Source organism: Lontra canadensis, unplaced genomic scaffold (assembly GCF_010015895.1).
Source record: "Lontra canadensis isolate GAN:19392208 unplaced genomic scaffold, GSC_riverotter_1.0 scaffold51, whole genome shotgun sequence".
Taxonomy (NCBI): domain Eukaryota; kingdom Metazoa; phylum Chordata; class Mammalia; order Carnivora; family Mustelidae; genus Lontra; species Lontra canadensis.
In genome coordinates this window covers 14,155,575-14,174,543 of record NW_022631045.1, presented here as the reverse complement: position 1 = coordinate 14,174,543, position 18,969 = coordinate 14,155,575, and the positions used below count along the sequence as shown (strand labels likewise).

The 18,969-nt window shown below is 40.4% G+C and overlaps 2 protein-coding genes across 3 annotated transcripts in view; one reads left to right on the top strand and one right to left on the bottom strand.

The window, feature by feature from the left end:
- Nucleotides 1-1,483, top strand: part of NEK5 (NIMA related kinase 5) — a 59,016-nt gene extending 57,533 nt beyond the window's left edge. Inside the window, exon 23 of the mRNA XM_032874126.1 lies at nt 1,069-1,483. Within this exon, the coding sequence (XP_032730017.1) occupies nt 1,069-1,336 (268 nt within the window). The 3' untranslated portion in view covers nt 1,337-1,483. The remainder of the gene's footprint in view (nt 1-1,068) is intronic.
- Nucleotides 1,484-6,778: 5,295 nt separating this feature from the next.
- ALG11 (ALG11 alpha-1,2-mannosyltransferase) lies at nt 6,779-18,735 on the bottom strand. Of its 2 annotated transcripts, none has more exons than XM_032874124.1 (4): nt 18,630-18,735; nt 13,798-14,028; nt 9,605-10,536; nt 6,779-7,098 (listed from the first exon to the last, which is right to left on the bottom strand). In XM_032874124.1, the coding sequence occupies exons 1-4, from the start codon at nt 18,671-18,673 to the stop codon at nt 6,827-6,829; spliced, it is 1,479 nt and encodes a 492-aa protein (XP_032730015.1). In that variant the 5' UTR covers nt 18,674-18,735; the 3' UTR covers nt 6,779-6,826. The 2 variants fall into 2 exon arrangements, with proteins under 2 accessions (XP_032730015.1, XP_032730016.1); XM_032874125.1 differs by having other exon boundaries at nt 6,914-7,012.
- Between the last annotated feature and the right edge of the window lie 234 nt (nt 18,736-18,969).

Below are 18,969 nucleotides of genomic sequence, written 5' to 3'. Positions count from 1 at the left end.
GTTAACACCATCTGTTCAGAGCCAGGCTCACCTCAAAGGAATTTAAGCTCCTTGTCACTGCTTGCTTACCTCCTACTGCTTTCTTGATCCCCTGATGGTTCCTGCCACATAGCACACTGAAATGTTCTTGCAAAGGTCATCTATTACCTTGAAATTGCCAGGTCCAACTGTCATTTCTGACTTACTCTTATTTGGCTGCTCCCTATCTGGAAATTCTCTGCCTCCTTGGTGTCCATGATTAACACTTTCTTGGCTCCTACCAGATCTTCCTCAGCCTCTTTATTTGCCATGTAAGTATTAGGGATCATTGAGATGGTTTTCTTGGTCTCCTGCCTTCTCCCCTTCTAAGCATATCCATGCTGAGGTCTTAGATACAATTTCGATTCCTAGTCCTACTGTTCAGTATCTGAGACCTTGGGCAAGTTTCATTAACCTCTCTGAGCCTCAGCTTCGTTATAAATTGATGGTGAGAATGTCTACCTCAAAATGTTGTATTAGATGAAATATCGTATGCATAAAGTGCTTTAGGGTGGTTGCTGGTGTATGATAAGGGCACACTATATGGCAGCTGTTTTTTTTTTTTAAGATTTTATTTATTTATTTGACAGCTAGAGATCACAAGTAGGCAGAGAGACAGGCAGAGAGAGAGGGGGGGAAGCAGGCTCCCTGCCGAGCAGAGAGCCCGATGTGGGGCTCAATCCCAGGACTCTGGGATCATGACCTGAGCTGAAGGCAGAGGCTTTAACCCACTGAGACACCCAGGTTCCCCTATGGCAGCTGTTTTATTCTTCTCTCTTCCTCTCCTTTTAAGAGTAGATGGGTATTAACAAATATAATAAAGGTTGTTGAACACAAGTCCAAGTAAACAGAATACTGATTATCCCAATATTGGCTTTTTTTTTAGTCCATCTGGAAAGCCAGACTGATATAATAAATAATTCATTACCTGGGTGAAAATGCAACTATTAAATTGCTTCAGTGAGGATGGGAAGTGAGATGGGAAACACTTTCATGTGTATGTTTCATTGTTTTGATATCATAACGTTGATTTTTACCTCTTATTTTCAGAAATTTTGAAGAATCTGAAGATGAGTTGAGAAATGAAGTAGTAGAATCTCTGGGAAAACCTGCTCCTTCCAAAGAGGAAGAAAAAAGAGAAGAGACTCCTGGTTTCTCTAAGGGTGCTGAAAAATTAGGAGGAGAGAAGATAAGCACCCAGAAATATACAGAATTAAATGAAGATTTAGAGAATATTTCTACTCGAGCTGACGACAAAGTATGCATTGCAGGTGAAAACCAAGAAACATCAACAACCCATCAAAATATACAAGTGTGATTATTGCAGTTTTTCTTAAGTGATAAGTTAGTATCTATTAACTGTAGTATCTGGTTGGGTCCAAGTCATAAACATTCATTTTGTAAGAGTTTTCTAGCAATCCCAGGGATTTATTGTTTTTTTTTTTTAAATTGGGTTATATTAGTTAGCATACAGTACATCACTAAGTTTTTGATGTAGTAGTGTTCCATGATTCATTGTTTGCCTCTAACACCCAGTGCTCCATGCAATCCGTGCCCTCGATACCCATCACTAGGCTAGACCTTGAGACTGACCGATTTGAGTGTAGAAATTAATATTTTACTTTAAAATTTCTATCAGGAAATCTTTGGGACAATATATGTGGTAGGCAGACAGAGTAATGTGTCTCTCTTCCTGCCACCCTCCCTCCCAGTACACCCAACAATGTGAATATATTGTTACATGGCAAAGGGGAATTAAAGTTGCAGGTAAAATTAAGGCTGCTAATCAGATGACCTTCAAAGAGGGGAAGGCATTTCTTTCACTATCCAGGTGGATCCAATGTAATCACAGGGCTATTTAACAGTGGAAGAGGGAGGCAAAGAGAACAGGAAGATGTCAGCGAGAGAGGGGCTCAGCCTGGTGCTGCTAGCTTTGAAGACGGAGGAAGGGGCCAGAGGCCAAGGAATCCAAGCAGCTTCCAGAAGCTGGGAAAGGCCAGGCGATAGACTTTCCCCAGAAGTCTGCAGAAGGAACACAGTCTTGCTGACATCTTGAATTTAGCTTTATGAAATCCACTTTAGACTGCTGCCCTGCAGAACTGTAAGATAATAAATGTGTGTTGTTTTAACTAAGTTTGATAATTTGTTAAGACAAGGAAAGAAAACCAATACAGTGTACAAAGTAATTCACTTAGAATAATGAATGTACTATTTTAGAAAACCATGACACTGAAATTTCTTAACTTCTATTGAATACTTTTTTGAAGCAGGTGTTGACTCTTAAGGGAGTAGGTTAACTGAGCAGAGAGGATCAAGGCATGTCATGTTAATGATGCACCAAGTAATCATCTTACTATGTATTATTGAATTAATTTCTAACAGCTTCAAATGTGTAGATTATAAATTACTTAAGGGCAGGGACTCTACCTGGTTGTTGTATCTTATGCTGGTCTTTTTACATATGGGGCTTAGCAGAGTGCCACATTATAACAATCCCAGTATTGAACACATGCCTGGGGCTTAACAGACATTTGTTGATTGTGTTGTTGCTATGAAGGACAGAGACTTTACATTTCTAAGTGGTAGAATTCTGCCTAAAATATATGCTCGGTAATAAAAATACAACTAAAATTGCACGTTGATCCATTGCTGAGCCAAGAAAACAATGAGGAAGGGTTGGTCGGATTATTTCTAAGGTCTGCTTAGTGTTTACATTTGATGTAACTTTATTAAATGTTGGGAAAGTATCAGGATTCCCCTAACTGTGGGATGAATTCTACATGATGTGTCTTTTATGCCTGTATTTTCCTGGTGATGTTGGAGGTACTGTTCTTTCAACTTGGTGTTTTGGGTTATAATCTACTCTTTTCTGGAGTGCTCAGCATGGTCACATCATGAGGCTCAGAATATTTAAAAATTTCTCACCACTGCGTTAATGTCTATCTTGGTAATGCACGACGTTGAGAGATTGAAGCATCATTAATTCTAGAAGTCTTTTAGTGGTCAGTGTACACATGTTTAATTTACTTTCAGAACATTATGTGGTTCAGACATACTATATCTGTTGGTGTGCTAAACAAATACTAAGCAGTGCTTGAATGCATGGAAAATGAAACATGGTTTCTGAAAATCCCAAAGATCCAAAGACTATTCAGTTATATGTGGGGCGGGAGGTGGGGTGGGGAGGAATGAATGTTTAAGGTCAATATTTAAGAATAAGCCTATCGAGTCTGCTCCAATGACAAGATGCTTGCTGGAGTTTCTAGCTAAAAGCCGCCAAGCCTTATCATTCATTCTAAGATTTTGAGTTCTCTGCTGTAAAGTAAGAAGTATTCATTGTGATAAGTATACATACATGCAAGGTTTTTCAACCTACTTCAGCCCCTAATTCATCTTATCCATCTTACATATACCATTACCTAAATCATGTTCTTGAGGCACAATCAATTATTTTATTCTTGATTTACGTCTAGTTCCATGTGTTAAGTTGAAACTATTGATCAAATTTGAATGTGTTTTTAGAATAAATTTAAGAATTTTTAAAAAATTTATTTGACAGAGAGACAGCCAGAAAGGGAACATAAATAAGCAGGGGGAGTGGGAGAGGGAGAAGCAGGCCTCCCACTGAGCAGGGTGCCTGATGTGGGGCTCGATGCCAGGACCCTCAGATCATGACCTGAGCTGAAGGTAGACGCTTAAAGACTGAACTACCCAGGCGCCCCTAGAATAAATTTTATTAAAAATTATACATCTTGGTAACTACGTATCATAGCTATCAAACTGATCTTTCTTTAAATGGTGTATCAACTCTTAACTTCCTTTCTAAGTACCTTGTAACATGTACAGTCCAAGTGAGCATAAAGCCCTCAACTATTAGAACTGATGCATCTTTAAAGTCAATGGTGGCCTCAGAGTTAGGGTGGGGACAGAGAAGAAAATCAGCTGAGGAACAGTGGGAGAGGGAAAATTACAAGCCTGTAATTTGATTTTAGTAATTTGCATAACTTCTTGTTGTGGGTAACTTTTTTGTTGTACCCAAATCTATTGAAAGATTTAGCAGACACTCTATATTATATCATAGTCCTGGCGTCTAGGGTACATTTACATAATTAAACACAAGTATTCTGAAACATTTATAATTACCTGACCACTCTCTCATAAATTTGTCTGTAAGATGACTTTGTAAAAAACCCTGAAAATTATTAAAATAAAGTGTAGGAAGCTCTGCAGTGTTTTGTAGGTCTGAAATATTTGTTAAAAGAAAAATGTCTATTAAACCTGACAACCTATTTTTCTTGGGTATCAGAGGCAAGACAATTTTACCTTTAAATTCTTTCTCTTTTTTTCCCTTTCCTTTCCTTTTTCCCTTCCTTCCTTTCCTCCCTCCCTTCCTTCCTTCATGGCACACGGAGCTTAAGAAATATTAGTAGTAGGTAACAATTCAGCACTGGGAGACCGCATGGAGGTGCATATGTACTATATGGAGGAAAGTATCCAAGATAATGAAAATTACTTTATATCACAAACACATTTTGTATCTATTAAATCAAAATCATATTAGACACAAAGAGATTACTATGCAAAGAACATGTAACATGTATTTTATTATGTAAAACCCAAATAAGAATGTGAATCCCCACTGCTGGGGGTTCAAAATATATCACGTTTGGACCACTCAAAAACCACATTTTATAGGAATGAACAGTCACTCAGAAGTTCTCGAGACAGACAGTAGTTGACACATTGTTTTGACACTTCATGGTTGTCCGTCATTCTGGAAAAAAGACACATAATAACCACACTAGCAATAGGGAAAGTGAACAGATATGCGAAGTACGTTTCCAGTGATGGGTGTGACAAAAATAATTTTGAAGAAACAAGATTAAAAAATGCTCTATGGCATTTCAGAATCCTTTTTTCCTATATTGCATCCTTTCCTTCTGCTTAGTCCACTTCGATTTTTTAATCCTATGGTTTTCTGAGGGTAGAAGGGTAGACTGCGGGTACAGTGGCACAAATCTTGCCCCAAGACTAGCTACAAGATAAGAAAATGAACTGGGCTGGAGTCAGAGCACCCACTTATAATCCTGATTTTGTCCCTAAACAGCTTTGTGAGACTGGAGTCTTAAAGTCTTTAAAGTGTTCTTGTCTGTAAAGCTGAAAATGAGAAACTGGACCCGAGGATTTGTAGGGTGCCTTCCAGCTCCAGTGTCCAACCGTCTTCTTTTTCTAAACTGAATCATCTCCACCCAAAGCTGTGTTATGTCCCACCATCCTGGGACTCTGTTTTGCTGCTTTTCCAACTGATGACAGAGGTGGCCCGCAGACGAGTCAACAGTGTAACTGGGAGCAGATGATGAAGCTGGCGGGTCCCTGACTGGATGAGGAGTTTCCCAGGCCCCTTACACACACACATATCAGACTGTGCAAGAGTTCCATTCACTGAACTAGAAGGAGCTAATTATGTATGCAGAAAACACCAAGTGTTGTAGGTCTCTCAAGCCCTATCTGCATATCCACATACTTTTAATCACTGCTAGTGATTCAGCACAGTAGTCCTAGCTACCGACTTAGTAACCATGAGTCTCCCTTGAGTCTTCATGCATTAATAAGGAGGACTGATTACAAGAGACATCTACTATATATTGTTACTTTTAATGAAATTACTTTATAAAGGTACCTTTAAAAAAAAACTTAGTTCTGGTTTTCAAGGTCTTTTCACATACTTTCCAAATCAGAGTCACTGAGAGGTAGTGAGGACAGGTATTACCATCTATAGATTATAGGTGAAGAATTGGAATTTCAAAAAGATTTAAGAAGCAGCTTGGGTTTTAGGAGGTCTGATGTTTATAAATGAAGGTGCTGGAGTCTGAAGTGCTTTTCTAAAAGCCACCTCATCATCTCCCAAGGCACGATGCTGCCAACAGACCCGGGAGGACGGAGCCCGTTCGTCCATTGTCACTATGAGAAGAGCAACTTGGCATGATGTTCTCACTCTGACCTTCTGAACAGCCTCAAGCAGACTTGCAGCTCCCGAGATGTGGAACTGTGATGGGATACCAGGGTAGCCCTTTCCATCAGTACAAATGTACTGGGAGCACTAAACAAAAAGCTACTCTAGTGAACCCCAAGCTACAGAAAGACTCTGTGCCTCTGCCCCTAACAAACGCCTGTGGGCAGTTCCTGTCCGTCCATCTTTACGCCCGCAGGGCAGTCACTGTCCGTTAGAACCCAGGAAAAAGAATTGTCTTTTCGCTGTGTGCTTTTAGAATGGGATGACGCCTGCTTCAAGTGTCTTTTCTCTTTAAGGAAAACCGTCAGATATATTCAAGAAGGTCATCCACAGTAACATTTAGAATTTAAATATACCAGAATTTTTCTGTGTTCCCAAGATGTCAGGACAGTGCTAAAGTACTGATCTAATCGTCAGTTCTCCATTTTCCTTTCCACATTTCCTATATTCTAAAGGGAAATTCTTTTTCCTGCGTTCTAACGGACAGTGATTGGACAAACAGGATCTGAAAAATAGGGATTATACCAACATTACAACTGTTCATTTTTTCTTTCAGATCCACATTTTTCAGAATTTGGGACAGAATACTAATCTAAAATCTTTTCATTTAAACTATTTGGTAATTTTGCCTTTTTTTCATTTTCATTGAAATAAATATCCCATCTCTCTATATATTGCTGAGAGCACTATTTAGGCTGACTTCATTATAATACAGAAAACGTTCAGGAAAGTACTAACATATGAAGGTATTTAGCCGTTTTATATAAAACATCTTTAATTTGTACAGATATGGCATTATTTAAGTAAGTTCTCCACAGATGACAGGAACGCTAGTTCAAACTCCAGATCAGAGAATCTGCTTACAGATGCCCGAGCATTGCTGCGGATTTGGAGTCTCTTTTCCTCAGACATGGAAAGAATATGAGCCATAGTCTCAGCGTAGCCTTCCTCGCTTTCTGCCAGAAATCCAGTTATCTCTCCCTGGTGAGGAACGACAATGTCAAGCTTCGGGCCCCCTGAATTGTGGGCAAGGATAATCGTGCCAGCAGCCATACACTCAACCACTCCTGAGAAACAAACAAAAACCGTGTAGTCTTTTAACATTTGAGAGCTTTCATAACAAGGATGAGCAGAAGTCTCCACAGATTTTAAGACACTCATGACAAATTTAAGTAAATGTCTGTTGTGTCTATAAATAAGCTCACTAAACTTCCACGGTACCAAATAATTCTATGTTTTTTCGTTTTTAAGCCTCATAATAATGCTGCTTTGCTCTTCATTGAAACAGACAAGCAGGTGAAAGAACAGTCTATAAAAAACACACTGCAGGTTATAAAATAAGGTAGAAGACTATAGAATGTTAGCAAGATGACAGATAATGGTTACTGAAAGGTAAAAGGTGTAAAAAGATATCACGAGCAAAATTTCAGGAGTTCAAACAACAGCATCAGGAAGTTTCCCTCCTCTCTTTACTTCTTTTCTCCTTTGTTGGCAACTCTTCTTCTACCCACTTGCAAACCGTTCTTGTTTTCAGCATTTTATACCAGGGCCCTCCTCTCACTGGGCACAACTTTCCTTAGGCAATTCTACCTTCATCCATGGACCTTCCGGAATGAGCCGGTCAGTGATGCCAACTCCTCAGTCTGTGTTCCCAGGTCAGGTCCCTCACCTGCGCTGCAGACTCGTGTAGACAAGTGCCCAATGGACACACACACACTCCCGTGTCCCATGGATCATTCTAAGTCTACATATGGGAAACCTGGCTCGTCAACTGCCTCTCCTCTTGGAGCCATCTCTAGGGGAAAGCCATCCACCATTCACACAGCTGTCCAAACTCAAAGCCCCAGGAGGGCCTCTCCGATTCTTCTTTCTCCTTTGTTTAACAAATCCAGTTCGTCACCAAGTCCTGTTCAGTCATGCTTCAGAATCTCCCTCGAGCGAATCTGCCTACCACCTTCAGACGCAGCACCTCATCAAGGCTGCCCAACACATCCTCCTGCCTCCCTCGTCTGGCTCTCCCTGCTCCTCACCAGTACCCCCTCCACGGCAACCACAGTGAACTTGAGGGAACAGAAAGCTTTAAAATCCAACACTTAGAATCAGTCTCTCTTTTCTCACTGGCTTCATGTGGCCATGTGATCTGGCCCCAGCTCCCCTCTCCACGGGCGTGCTGTTCCTCCTGCAGGTTCTGGCCAGAAATCTTAGCACCTTGAGTGTGCCCGCTAATGCTCCTTTTGTCACATGGGTCACAACGCCACTCCCTCTGCTGGACATTCTCTCTCCTGCAAGGCTAACTTCAAATTACTGTTCAGGCCCCTGTTTCCATGGCACATTATTTCCTTGGGCAATTGTTCTCTGACCTCACACATCTGTGTCAGGTGTTTCTCTTGGGTGCTTTCATGTCGCCCTGCCCTTGCCCTGGGCACAGCTCTTAGGACCCTCTCCAGCAAAGTGCTACTCAACTGGTCATTAGCACACACAGAACTGCAAGTACCTGAACACCAGCTCCTGCCTCCCATACCCCCCAGCACAGTTAATGGTCACTACGTCTCCGTGCAGGGAGGCGCAGAAGTCAGACTCTGCGCAGAGGGCTGAATCAAAAAGTTCTGCTGTATGTCTGGATTTCGTCGGGTGCTACGAACCAAGGAGAGACAAGAGTATAAGATAAACTATGGCCTTAGTATAGGAAACTTCACTTTTATGTTCTTCCCTTTCCCTTGTAACACCTGGCAGTGTGACGCACAAAGCAGCCTCTTGAGAAATACATCTTGAACCACATTAGACACCAGTACTTGATTTTACATCAAAATGTATGCCTAATGGGGAATCAGGGGTAGAGAGAGCAATTTGTGCTAGAAAAAACAAGGGAGGCTAAATTAAAGGCCAAGGAGATTAAAGTCTGACACTTATAATGGGATTTGGCAGAAAGAGGAGAGGCCATTCCAGTAATGAGTAGGAAATCAGTAGAAGAACCAACAGAATCACTGTGAGGAGCCCAATGGGCTCAGGTTTTGGTGCCCAACAAATCACCTGAGGGGCTTTACCAAAATACATCTACCTGGGCCTCACCCAGAGATTCAGATCTGGCCCTTCAGGGAGATGAGGTCAGGAACTTATCCCAGTTTGCAGATAGGGCTAGGTGGGGCAGAGAAACTGTGGCAGGTTCGAGCAGGGGCTCTCTGAATGAGGATCCAAGCTCTACCTCTTACTGTGATCAGACAAGGGCAGGTTTAAAACCTCTCTGTGCCCGAGTTTCTTTATTTGTGAGATGGGAATAAGAACTTATATGAAGCAGGGTTTTAGAGTGGATTAAGTCAAGTAATAATTGCAAAGATCTCAGCAGTGACCTACATGCACTAAGCTGTCAATAAATATCAGCTATTATTAGTGACTACCTCCTGTCACGTCCTGCAGGGTCACAAATGAATAAAGCTGACATGGTAGACTGGGAGAAGAGCATTAAAACTGGATAAGAACTGTGGAAGGATAACTTCCACAGTGTTATCATTTTATCAAGAGAACCTAGAATGTACATCTCATGGCACCAAATGAGTCACTTAAAGGAAGACTCACCAATCCCAAAATGCTCATTCCACATGGTGTGCAGACCAACTGTTGCTTCAGACAAGTAATTCTTCAACTCATCAAATGGAATGTTTATTTTAAATTCCACATCTTCTTGAATTCCTAGCTCCTCAGCAAGCCTTCTCAGTTGGTTTACCCTCAGCTCATCATCTTCGTTTCGACAACCCCCAATGAGGATAAGTTTAAGGGAAGGCAGTGACTCAGCCACCTTCTTATTCAGCAATTTAGCAAAGGCTTTGATCTGCAAAGGATGGTTCTTTTCAGGCCGGAACTGGCCGATGGAAACCAGTAAATGTCCTGGGGTTTTCTTTTTGTCCAGTAAGGGAATGTCCAGAAATGTCTGCACGTCACAAGGCGGATAAACAATGTTAGTGCAATTTCCAACCTTCCATAGGGAAAGAATGTGGTTTAGTGTCCAAGAAGAATTGACCATCACGACATCACTGCAAGAACCAACAAGTCCATAAATAAAAGCAAATAAATAATAATAGATGAGCTTTACTTTGCTAAGAAAAGGATTCCTGGTAATGAAAGCTGCGTTGTTAAATCCAACATTTTGATTCTTCACTACAGAGAGCATGTCAGTGCTGATCGTGGGATAATGAACATAGCTTCCAATGCGACAACCGCCTAAATACTTAAACAGAGGAAGTGTGAACGCGTATCCCATCGAATCGATGTAGACGTCGGGAACACACTGCATTAGTGCTTCCCAGCCAAGAAGAATGGAGCCTAGACTTTGGCCCAGCAGTGTGAAGTGAGGATAGAGTGAATCTTCCACAAGATAACGGTTCCTTAAGAAAACAAACTTCACTGGGTGAGTGAGTCTGATGTTAAATCTTCGGAAAGCACCTTCTAGTATCTGTTGACCACTGACGTTAACATCACCAGTATAAACGACATAAACTGCTTCAGGATGCCTAAAATAGAATGTAATAGTTAAGGTTTTCATTAGCAAAAAGTTGTAGATAATTATTTTCTCACAATCATAAAGAGGGTTATTTTTAGATTGGAAAAAAATGTCTTCCACTGATTTTTCATTCATTATACTTGGTCTATTGATGCTCCTCTTTGAGTCTTCTGCTGCCCTGCTAGTGAAATGTTAGTCCTCCAAATGAGACCTTTAGTTCTTTGCTATTTCCTCTTCTAAGAGTTTTGCACAGGGGCGCCTGGGTGGCTCAGTGGGTTAAAGCCTCTGCCTTCGGCTCAGGTCATGATCTCGCGGTCCTGGGATTGAGCCCCACATTGGGCTCTCTGCCCAGCGGGGAGACTGCTTCTCCCCCTCTCTCTGCCTGCCTCTCTGCCTACTTGTGATCTCGGTCTGTCAAATTAAAAAAAAAAAAAAAAGAGTTTTGCATAGAGCAGACATCAACAAAAATTGCTGATTCTGTTTTTAAGAAATATTCAGAAACTTAATTTTGACAACTCTCTCAATATAAAATGGTAACAAAATACTAATAATAATCACAAACAAGAATTAAAACTTACTAAATGTATCTTTAGATAGGACCGTAGGTACTAAAGCATTACTCAGTGTTTTTATCTGGGAGATGCAATAAGATTCTAAAAGCTAGATCTGGTGCCTGCCATCAAAATTAGATCTGATAGAATTATAATGGAAATACGTAAAACTACACTCTTCTGACTATTTATGCTTTTGGCATTTGTTCTGACTGTGTTTTTAGTTATTCTTTGAGTCATCAAACATTTATTTAGTATCTAGTATGAGCTACTTGGTTCTGGGGGTTCAGAGATTAGAGTCTTTACCCTCCAGGAGCTGAGTCCAGTGGAGGAAAGAGAGATGCAAACCGAAAACTGCACAACTCTGTGGAATGTGTTGATAGAGATAGCCACAGGGTGTTGTGCAGACCTAAAGGACAAGCACCGAACAGCACCTCCCAGCAGCCAGAATCATCCTTATAAAATGTAAAAGGGATTATCATCTGATGAGGTGGCCACGAATTCTTTGACACTTATCGAGGGGAGGAATCTATGTCCCCTCCCCTGGAATCCTAGCAGGCTCTGTGACTCCTTTTACCATCAGACTATGTCAAAGGTGACATTTTGGCAGTCTCTAGACCAGGCTCTCAGAGAATGGCAACTTCTACCTTGCTCTAGAGAAGTCAGCTGCCATATAAGGAGTCTGGCTGCCGTGTTCTGTGCAAACCCAAGGCTGTCATATGGAGAGGATGTGGGGTGACAGAGATGCCTGACCCACGCCTCCCACCCTCAGCCACTATAGCTGTTGCAATCGTCCCAGCCCAGGAAGCAGACACGTTAATAGAGGCCTTCAGATGACTCGGCCCCAGCTGCCACATAGTCGCAGCCGCTTGGCATGAGGGATTCCCAACAGGACCTGTCGGTCCCCAGACTATTAGAAACAATGATACATTGTTTTAGCCATTATATTTTGGGGTGGATATGCAACAACAGATAAGCAGAATGTCATCTCTCTGTTTGAAATCCTCACAGGGTTTTCCAGAGCACTTAGAATAAAATCTAAACTCCTTACCCTATTCACTCAAGCCCTGTGTAACGTGGGCCCTGCCTCCACTCTCACATGCCCACAGGGTCAGCCAAACTGGGTTCCTTTCTGTGAACAAGCCAAGCTCCTTCTGGGTCCCAGGGGACTTGCAGGAGCTGTTCCCTCTGCTTTGAATTCTCTTTTCTCATCTTCACTGTCTCTTCCTGAGGCAGACAGTACGGTCTGTGGTTTATAATATGGACTCTGGTAACTCCATTTCCTCGTCAGTCAAATGAGGGTAACAGTAAAAACCTCATAAGGTTGTTGTGAGAATTTAGTAAGCTAACACCTGTGAAGCACTTCAAACAATGCTTGGCATAGAGTAAATGCTCAGTAAATGTCGGCTGCTTTTGTCATTTAGACTTCAGGTATTACCTCCTTGGAGATATTCCCTAATTACTCAGTCTAAAATATGGACTCACAAATTATGCTGTTTGTATTTCTCACATAGCATTTCTCACCATTTGATATTTTTCTACTTTGCTTATTATCTTGTCTGTCTCTCTCAGCTAAAATCTAGGGTCCATACCTGGTAGAGCTATCACAAAACTTTACCAATGCCCTCAAAAGCTAGAAAATCCAGTTAGACAAGTTAATGCGGAGTTATGTGAAGCAAAGAACCGGAGGGATTAGAGTAGGAGTAGGGAAGGCCTCAAGGAGATGGATAGTAAGCGGAGATTAAAGAAAATGTTTTGAACCTAGGCAGTTATGGAAGATGGCAGAGGTAATACAGGGGTGGTGGCTGGAAGCCAGGATGAGCCAAGAATATAGAAATGTAGAGTGGAGGGAATTCTGGGTGAAGGCTCTGGATCTGGATGAAGGGTGAGTGTCAGGAAGTACTGTAACCATGGAGGAATAAAAGTTTTCCTCCTATGATACATCCATCAATGGAATTTTGACTTTACTGTTTGTTCCTCCTCTACAAGGGGATCGTAAACATTTTTGGGGTGAGGATGGGAGTGCAGGTAGGGAGAACGAAGCCTAATACTTTAAATGACCCGTTTTAACAGCATACTCTTTCTAACATGGTAACTTAAGACTATCTAACTGGTAATGACCTCAACATCAGAATCAAATAGATGCGTTCATACAGATGATTTCCTCTGTGCCACTACTACTAAAAGTATTCAGTTTAAAGCACTCCTTATGAATTGGTGTATTTGTTTATTATTCAAGTTCTTCTCTACATATTCTTCCAAGGTGACAGTTATCCCCACTAAATTTTACAATCAAAGGGCAGGTATTTTCCCTTTCTTTCTTTCATTCTTTTTTAAAAAGATTTTATTTATTTGAGAGAGAGTAAGCGAGAAAGAGCATGAGAGTGGGAAGGGTCAGAGGGAGAAGCAGACTCCCTGCTAAGCAAGAAGCCCAACGTGGGACTCGATCCCGGGACTCCAGGATCATGACCTGAGCCAAAGGCAGTCGCTTAACCAACAGAGGCACCCAGTTGCCCTCCCTTTCTATTTCTTTATCATATCAACTAAAATTCCACAGGATCTTGTACGGTGGGTTGGCATATAACAGAAGTATTTCCTTATTGAAGAACAGTTAATTCCTGGCTATGAATAAGGTACTAGAGAAAGGTAAATATCTGGATAATGATTTTTTAAAAAATAGTAATAATAAAGTAAATTAGCTAAGAAAGATGCATACCTACTTTTTCTGCAGGGCCCTTAAGGCACACCACAAAACTCTTTCTCCTCCTCCGCCAGCATTGCAGTAAGGATGAAAAAATGCAACTACCATCTGCTTTTTCCCATTTTTGCTAGTTGATACTAATGCTTTCTTTCTCTGTAGCAGCAGTCTGATTCCCCAGAGGATAATAAACAGACATACGCATAAAGTTCCACAGACTGCCAGCCCAGGGAGGAATAATGAATAAAAAAATCTGAAACAAAAAGGAAAATGTAAAAATCAACACAATGCCTATTCAAAAGAAACTACAAATTAAAGTCTACTTTTATATGCCCGCTTTCTATATTAATAATGAAGACAAAATTTTTATAGCTGGAAGTCTGCTAACAAAATACTCAATTTTTAATATTCTAACACATAAAATGTCCAATATCAAAAGGCAAATCCTTTTTAATTCCAATCGCCCCAGAATGCTAGCAATTCAACATAACTTTTCTTTTTAATTGACAGTGAAAATCAATGATGAGCCATCTTTCTCCTAACAGTGTATTTGTTAAAGGATTAAAAACAAATTTAATTACTAACTTAAACAAGACAAGTAGGAATGGCATCTGACCCTCAGAATTATGACACAGAACCCAAGCAATATGTCTTTGAATGATTAATAGTGAACTTTTAATTTGTTAAAAGTTTGATGATATACTAAATCATTTTCATTCTCTCGCTGCACCTCAAATAGAACAATTTCTGGGGCAAAAGGAACTTAGATACTTCCATTTCTATTACAAGTTCTGCATTTGATCTGTTTCTATGATCCTAAAATCACCGCCTTCTTTCATGTGCCTCTAAATGAGTTGCCAAAAATGCACCAACAATCTACTTCACGCACATTAGTGAACTTACTCCCACACTGGCTGCTAAAAGGCTCTCTTACTGCCAGGCTGACTACGGCTCTGCAAACACAAGGAAGACCCAGGCTTGCTCACCACTGGATGCCAATGCCTAGCATAATACCTGGCACAAAGAAGGCATCCACTAAATATTTGTTGACTAAATACAAAATCTTATTACCTCCTCAGATATCTCTTAGATTGTGCTAAAATAATTTTTCAAAGTATGTTTTTCTGTTATGGGTTGAGCAAAATATCCTGCCTACGCTTTAGAAGGAGAAGGAGCTTGTAAGGCATAAAAATACCAAAATACTAAAACTCAAATACTGAAATTCAAGACAAGGGGAAACAGAGTTAAAGTATTTGGTGGGGAGGGGTGACAGTTGGGGGACAAAGATATGGAAGGTCTAAGTTTGTGCATAGTAGTGAACAGCAGATTGGGCTCTGAAAGGCTTAATGATCCCAAGCATATATGGGGATATTTTGTATAGTTACAAAGTTCTCATTGTCCATAAGTAGAAAACACATAAATTCTTCAGAGAAATAAGTATCTTATTCATATTTAGTTTGGAAACAATTTCTCATGTGTAACTTCTTATTGTGAGTAAGTTTATACCTGAAGAGGTATTTCACTTATTAAAGTGATTTGGTCTCCAGATAACTTAACCTCTTAAAAATAACTGAAGACCATACAGCTTTTGTTTCTATCAGGATTTCCCAACCTCGGCACTACTGACATTTTGGACCACATAGTTCTTTGTTGCTGAGGCTATCCTATGCATGAAAGGATGTTTGGCTCCGTTCCTGGCCTCAACCCACTGGAGCCCATAGTTCTGTACCAGTTATAGCCATAAGAATTATCTCCAGATATTGCTAAACATCACCCCTTGTTGAGAATTATTCATTTACATTGATTATATCTACCAATATTGAGCATATGAGAAATGAACCTGAGGAATTAAAAACATGAATTATCCTAAAAAGAAATGACAGATCTATTACATGTTAATATATAATTTATTTTTACTAAAAACAAAAACAAAAACCCTGTATTTTCCAAACCCAAAATAAATAAATAAATAAATAAATTCAGTACGAAGACTAACACTATTTTGTATTTTTGCAAGATTCTTTACTGTCTGGCTTAAAAGAAGACAGTGGCTTTTCACATCTGCTTCTGCATTCAATCTTAGTGCTATGTTGTTTTACATGAAGTATATGAAGGCAATCCAGGCTCACTCAAATGTAGTAGGAAAAGGGAGTATGTTTAAATAGTCTTTTCAGATACAGTATTTTTCTGTGATATTATACCAAATTAGACAAGTGGCAATTTCTTAATGGCCAGGTACAACATGGAATATGAAACCCAGTCAATGACCTTTTCATACTGTTATACTGAAATCTATTGGCCTATCCTGCACTTTGAATGGATCTTTTACTTATACATGATTTTATAACATCAAGACTTGATTATTTGGAAACTATTGGTTCACGACTCATGGTGACTTCCCAAATGTGGGCATATTTCATCGAACAATATCCCCAAATCACATTTGTTAATATCACTACCCATCTTATCAAGGAAATCTTTTAATTACTGGAAAGTGGTCAAGCTCTGAATGGCAGATAAAAATTTTCCGAAGTTCTAATTTTCTTTTTTTAAGAAGATTTTTATTATTTATTTATTTGACAGACAGAGATCACAAGTAGGCAGAGAGGCAGGCAGAGAGAGAGAGAGGGAGGGAAGGAGGCTCCCTGCTGAGCAGAGAGCCCATTGCGGGAGTTCCATCCCAGGACCCCAAGATCATGACCTGAGCTGAAGGCAGAGGCTTAACCCACTGAACCACCCAGGTGCCCCATGAAAGTTCCTATTTTCACTTGAAAGTTTAAACTTTACTATTAGCAACAAATTCTGTCACTTGTTTTCTTTGAAGTGAGAGGATCACTTCATTCATTTTCAAATACCCAAGTAAGAAGAACCATAGTTTATCCGTTGGTAATTCTTTCAAGTAAAAACTATGTTCCATTAAAAAAAAAAAAAAGTATCTAATTCAGCTTGCAACTTAGCAATCACACAAGAGCTTTTCCTTGAGATAACCATCAACTTCAGTATGGAGACATTATATAATATATTAAGAAGATTATGTATTCAAGTCAAGGGTTAATATTTAACAAAATTAATAATTTTTACTATTTCATCAAGGACATTCTTAGTAAAACTGGCTTTAGCAGGTGCATGGTGTTGAAAAACACAAGACTGTAAGAACACTTTGATGTCATTCCCCAATTTGTGCTAAGCCACAGTTTTATCCACCATTACTTTTGCACTATTGGTGCAAATGTAAAGATAATGAAAAAGCAAATGTTATCTTAAATTATTATAAACACAGTTTTGACCTTGAAGAACTATTCAAAGGGTCTTGGGGACCTACTAGGGTCTATGACCATACTTTGAGAACCATGGTCTTAAAGGATGAGCAGAGTTTGAGAGAAGTGGTAAGATTTGTGATTTATTTAATATTTGGAATACATGAGTTCATGTATTAAAGCAGTATTATAAAGCTTTCCCAGAACAAGCCAAAAGCCCATTTAATTTAAAATGTGGCTGACCTATAAGAGTATAAAGACTTTTATGGCATTTCCTTCTAATGAATTAAGTGGGCAAGATTCATAGGATATATTTTCAGATTGAACGATTTAACTTAAAATCAGAAAAAAAAATCATGTTAATGACTGAAGTTGAGCCAGTCCTTTATTGAGTCAGTTAGTTTCAAAGACACAGACTCTACAAATACATTTATTAAACATCCTTAGTATTTGCACATTAAAACTACCCACTTTTGGGGTGCCTGGGTGGCTCAGTGGTTAAATCCTCTGCCTTCGGCTCAGGTCATGATCTCAGGGTCCTGGGATCGAGTCCCACATCAGGCTCTCTGCTCAGCAGGGAGCCTGCCTCCTCCTCCTCTCTCTCTCTGCCTGCCTCTCTGCCTACTTGTGATATGTCTGTCAAATAAATTAAAAAAAAAAAACTTAAAAAAAAAAAACACCTTTGTATTTGTGAAAATAAAAAGAACCCTCACTAAAATGGAGTCAGGAGACCAGAAGGGGCAACGCAAAAGGAGCCCTATCACTCAAATTTCAATTTCAATTTCACGAAAAACTGTCTATGATTGACATAGACATATCATGATTGACAGGAAGAAATCATCACCAACAGGCCCCCACAGGGAATGGTGTACATCACATCTCCTACAAGAATACTCCTGCACGTTGGTCGGAGAAATCCTCACCACTCTTGCTTTTCTAAAGGACTTTCCTTCAATCCCACCCCCAATTTCCTCCTTCTCTAAAAAACAATGGTCCTCTCCTTTCTTGGACTTGCCTATGGTTTTGCCATAGTTTGTGCATCCAGAAATGCAACTCTCCGCTATTCCCGGAAAACAAAAAACAAAACCAAACCAAACTATTTTTGCTGGTAGGATAGCTGTTTTATTTTTAAAGTTAACATACTTAAGTGACATATGTTAACAGTGACAGTTCTGGTGACTGAAAGCGGGGAAACTACGATGTGAGAAGGAAGAGCCAATTTATTCTTTACCAAAAGGAGAGAAACGATAGTTTGGAAAATGATTCGTGGCTCCATCATAAAGAAAACTGAGGACTGAATATGAATAATTAATGAAAGAATAATTGGAGAGAGATGAAGAGAAAAAACAGAAGGGGAACCTCGATCCCTCACTGGAATGAGCAGGCGAAGAAAACGCGGTGAACGGAGTCTTTAACCCAGTCAACTCTAGTCTAATTAGAAGACTCCAAAGCGAGAGGAAGAGCGTCCACTATCCTTGAGGAAATTGCCTAGATTCGTGACACGAAGACCCCCCTCCCTGCAAATTTCAGTTGCATTGAACAGACAAATATTACCGTGAAACAAAACGCCTGCAGACCCACACCACCTGCTACTCACCTCAATAACTCGCACAGGCACCAAACCCCTTTGGTGGTCGCCATCTTTCCTCGACCCCCGAACTCAGGAAGCGCTTTCCTGTTCCTCTTCCCTATTGGGTCCTAAGGAAGAGGGCGGTGTTTTCTCCGCCCCCACGGCGTCCATTGTGCGTTCCAATTGGCTGATGGTAGCAGCGTCCCATGGCCTTCCAGCCAATAGAATCTTCGGGGGTGGAGCCAAATTTTCAGCGTGGCGCACAAGGATCCCGCCCCCCCAACGGGTGGGGCCGTAGTGGGAGTTGGGCTGGGGAGGGCGTGGCCTGTGATGGACAGGCGGCACACCCGCCCTCCGCCCCCTCCCC

Bases quoted from the DNA above. Each gene is read 5' to 3' on its own strand.
- ALG11 (XM_032874124.1), bottom strand. From the start codon at position 18,673: ATGGCGACCACCAAAGGGGTTTGGTGCCTGTGCGAGTTATTGAG. The intron at 14,029-18,629 runs GTGAGTAGCAGG...TTTTTGTTTCAG, and splicing joins TGCCTGTGCGAGTTATTGAG to ATTTTTTTATTCATTATTCC. The intron at 10,537-13,797 runs GTAGGTATGCAT...ATTCTATTTTAG, and splicing joins TTAAGGGCCCTGCAGAAAAA to GCATCCTGAAGCAGTTTATG.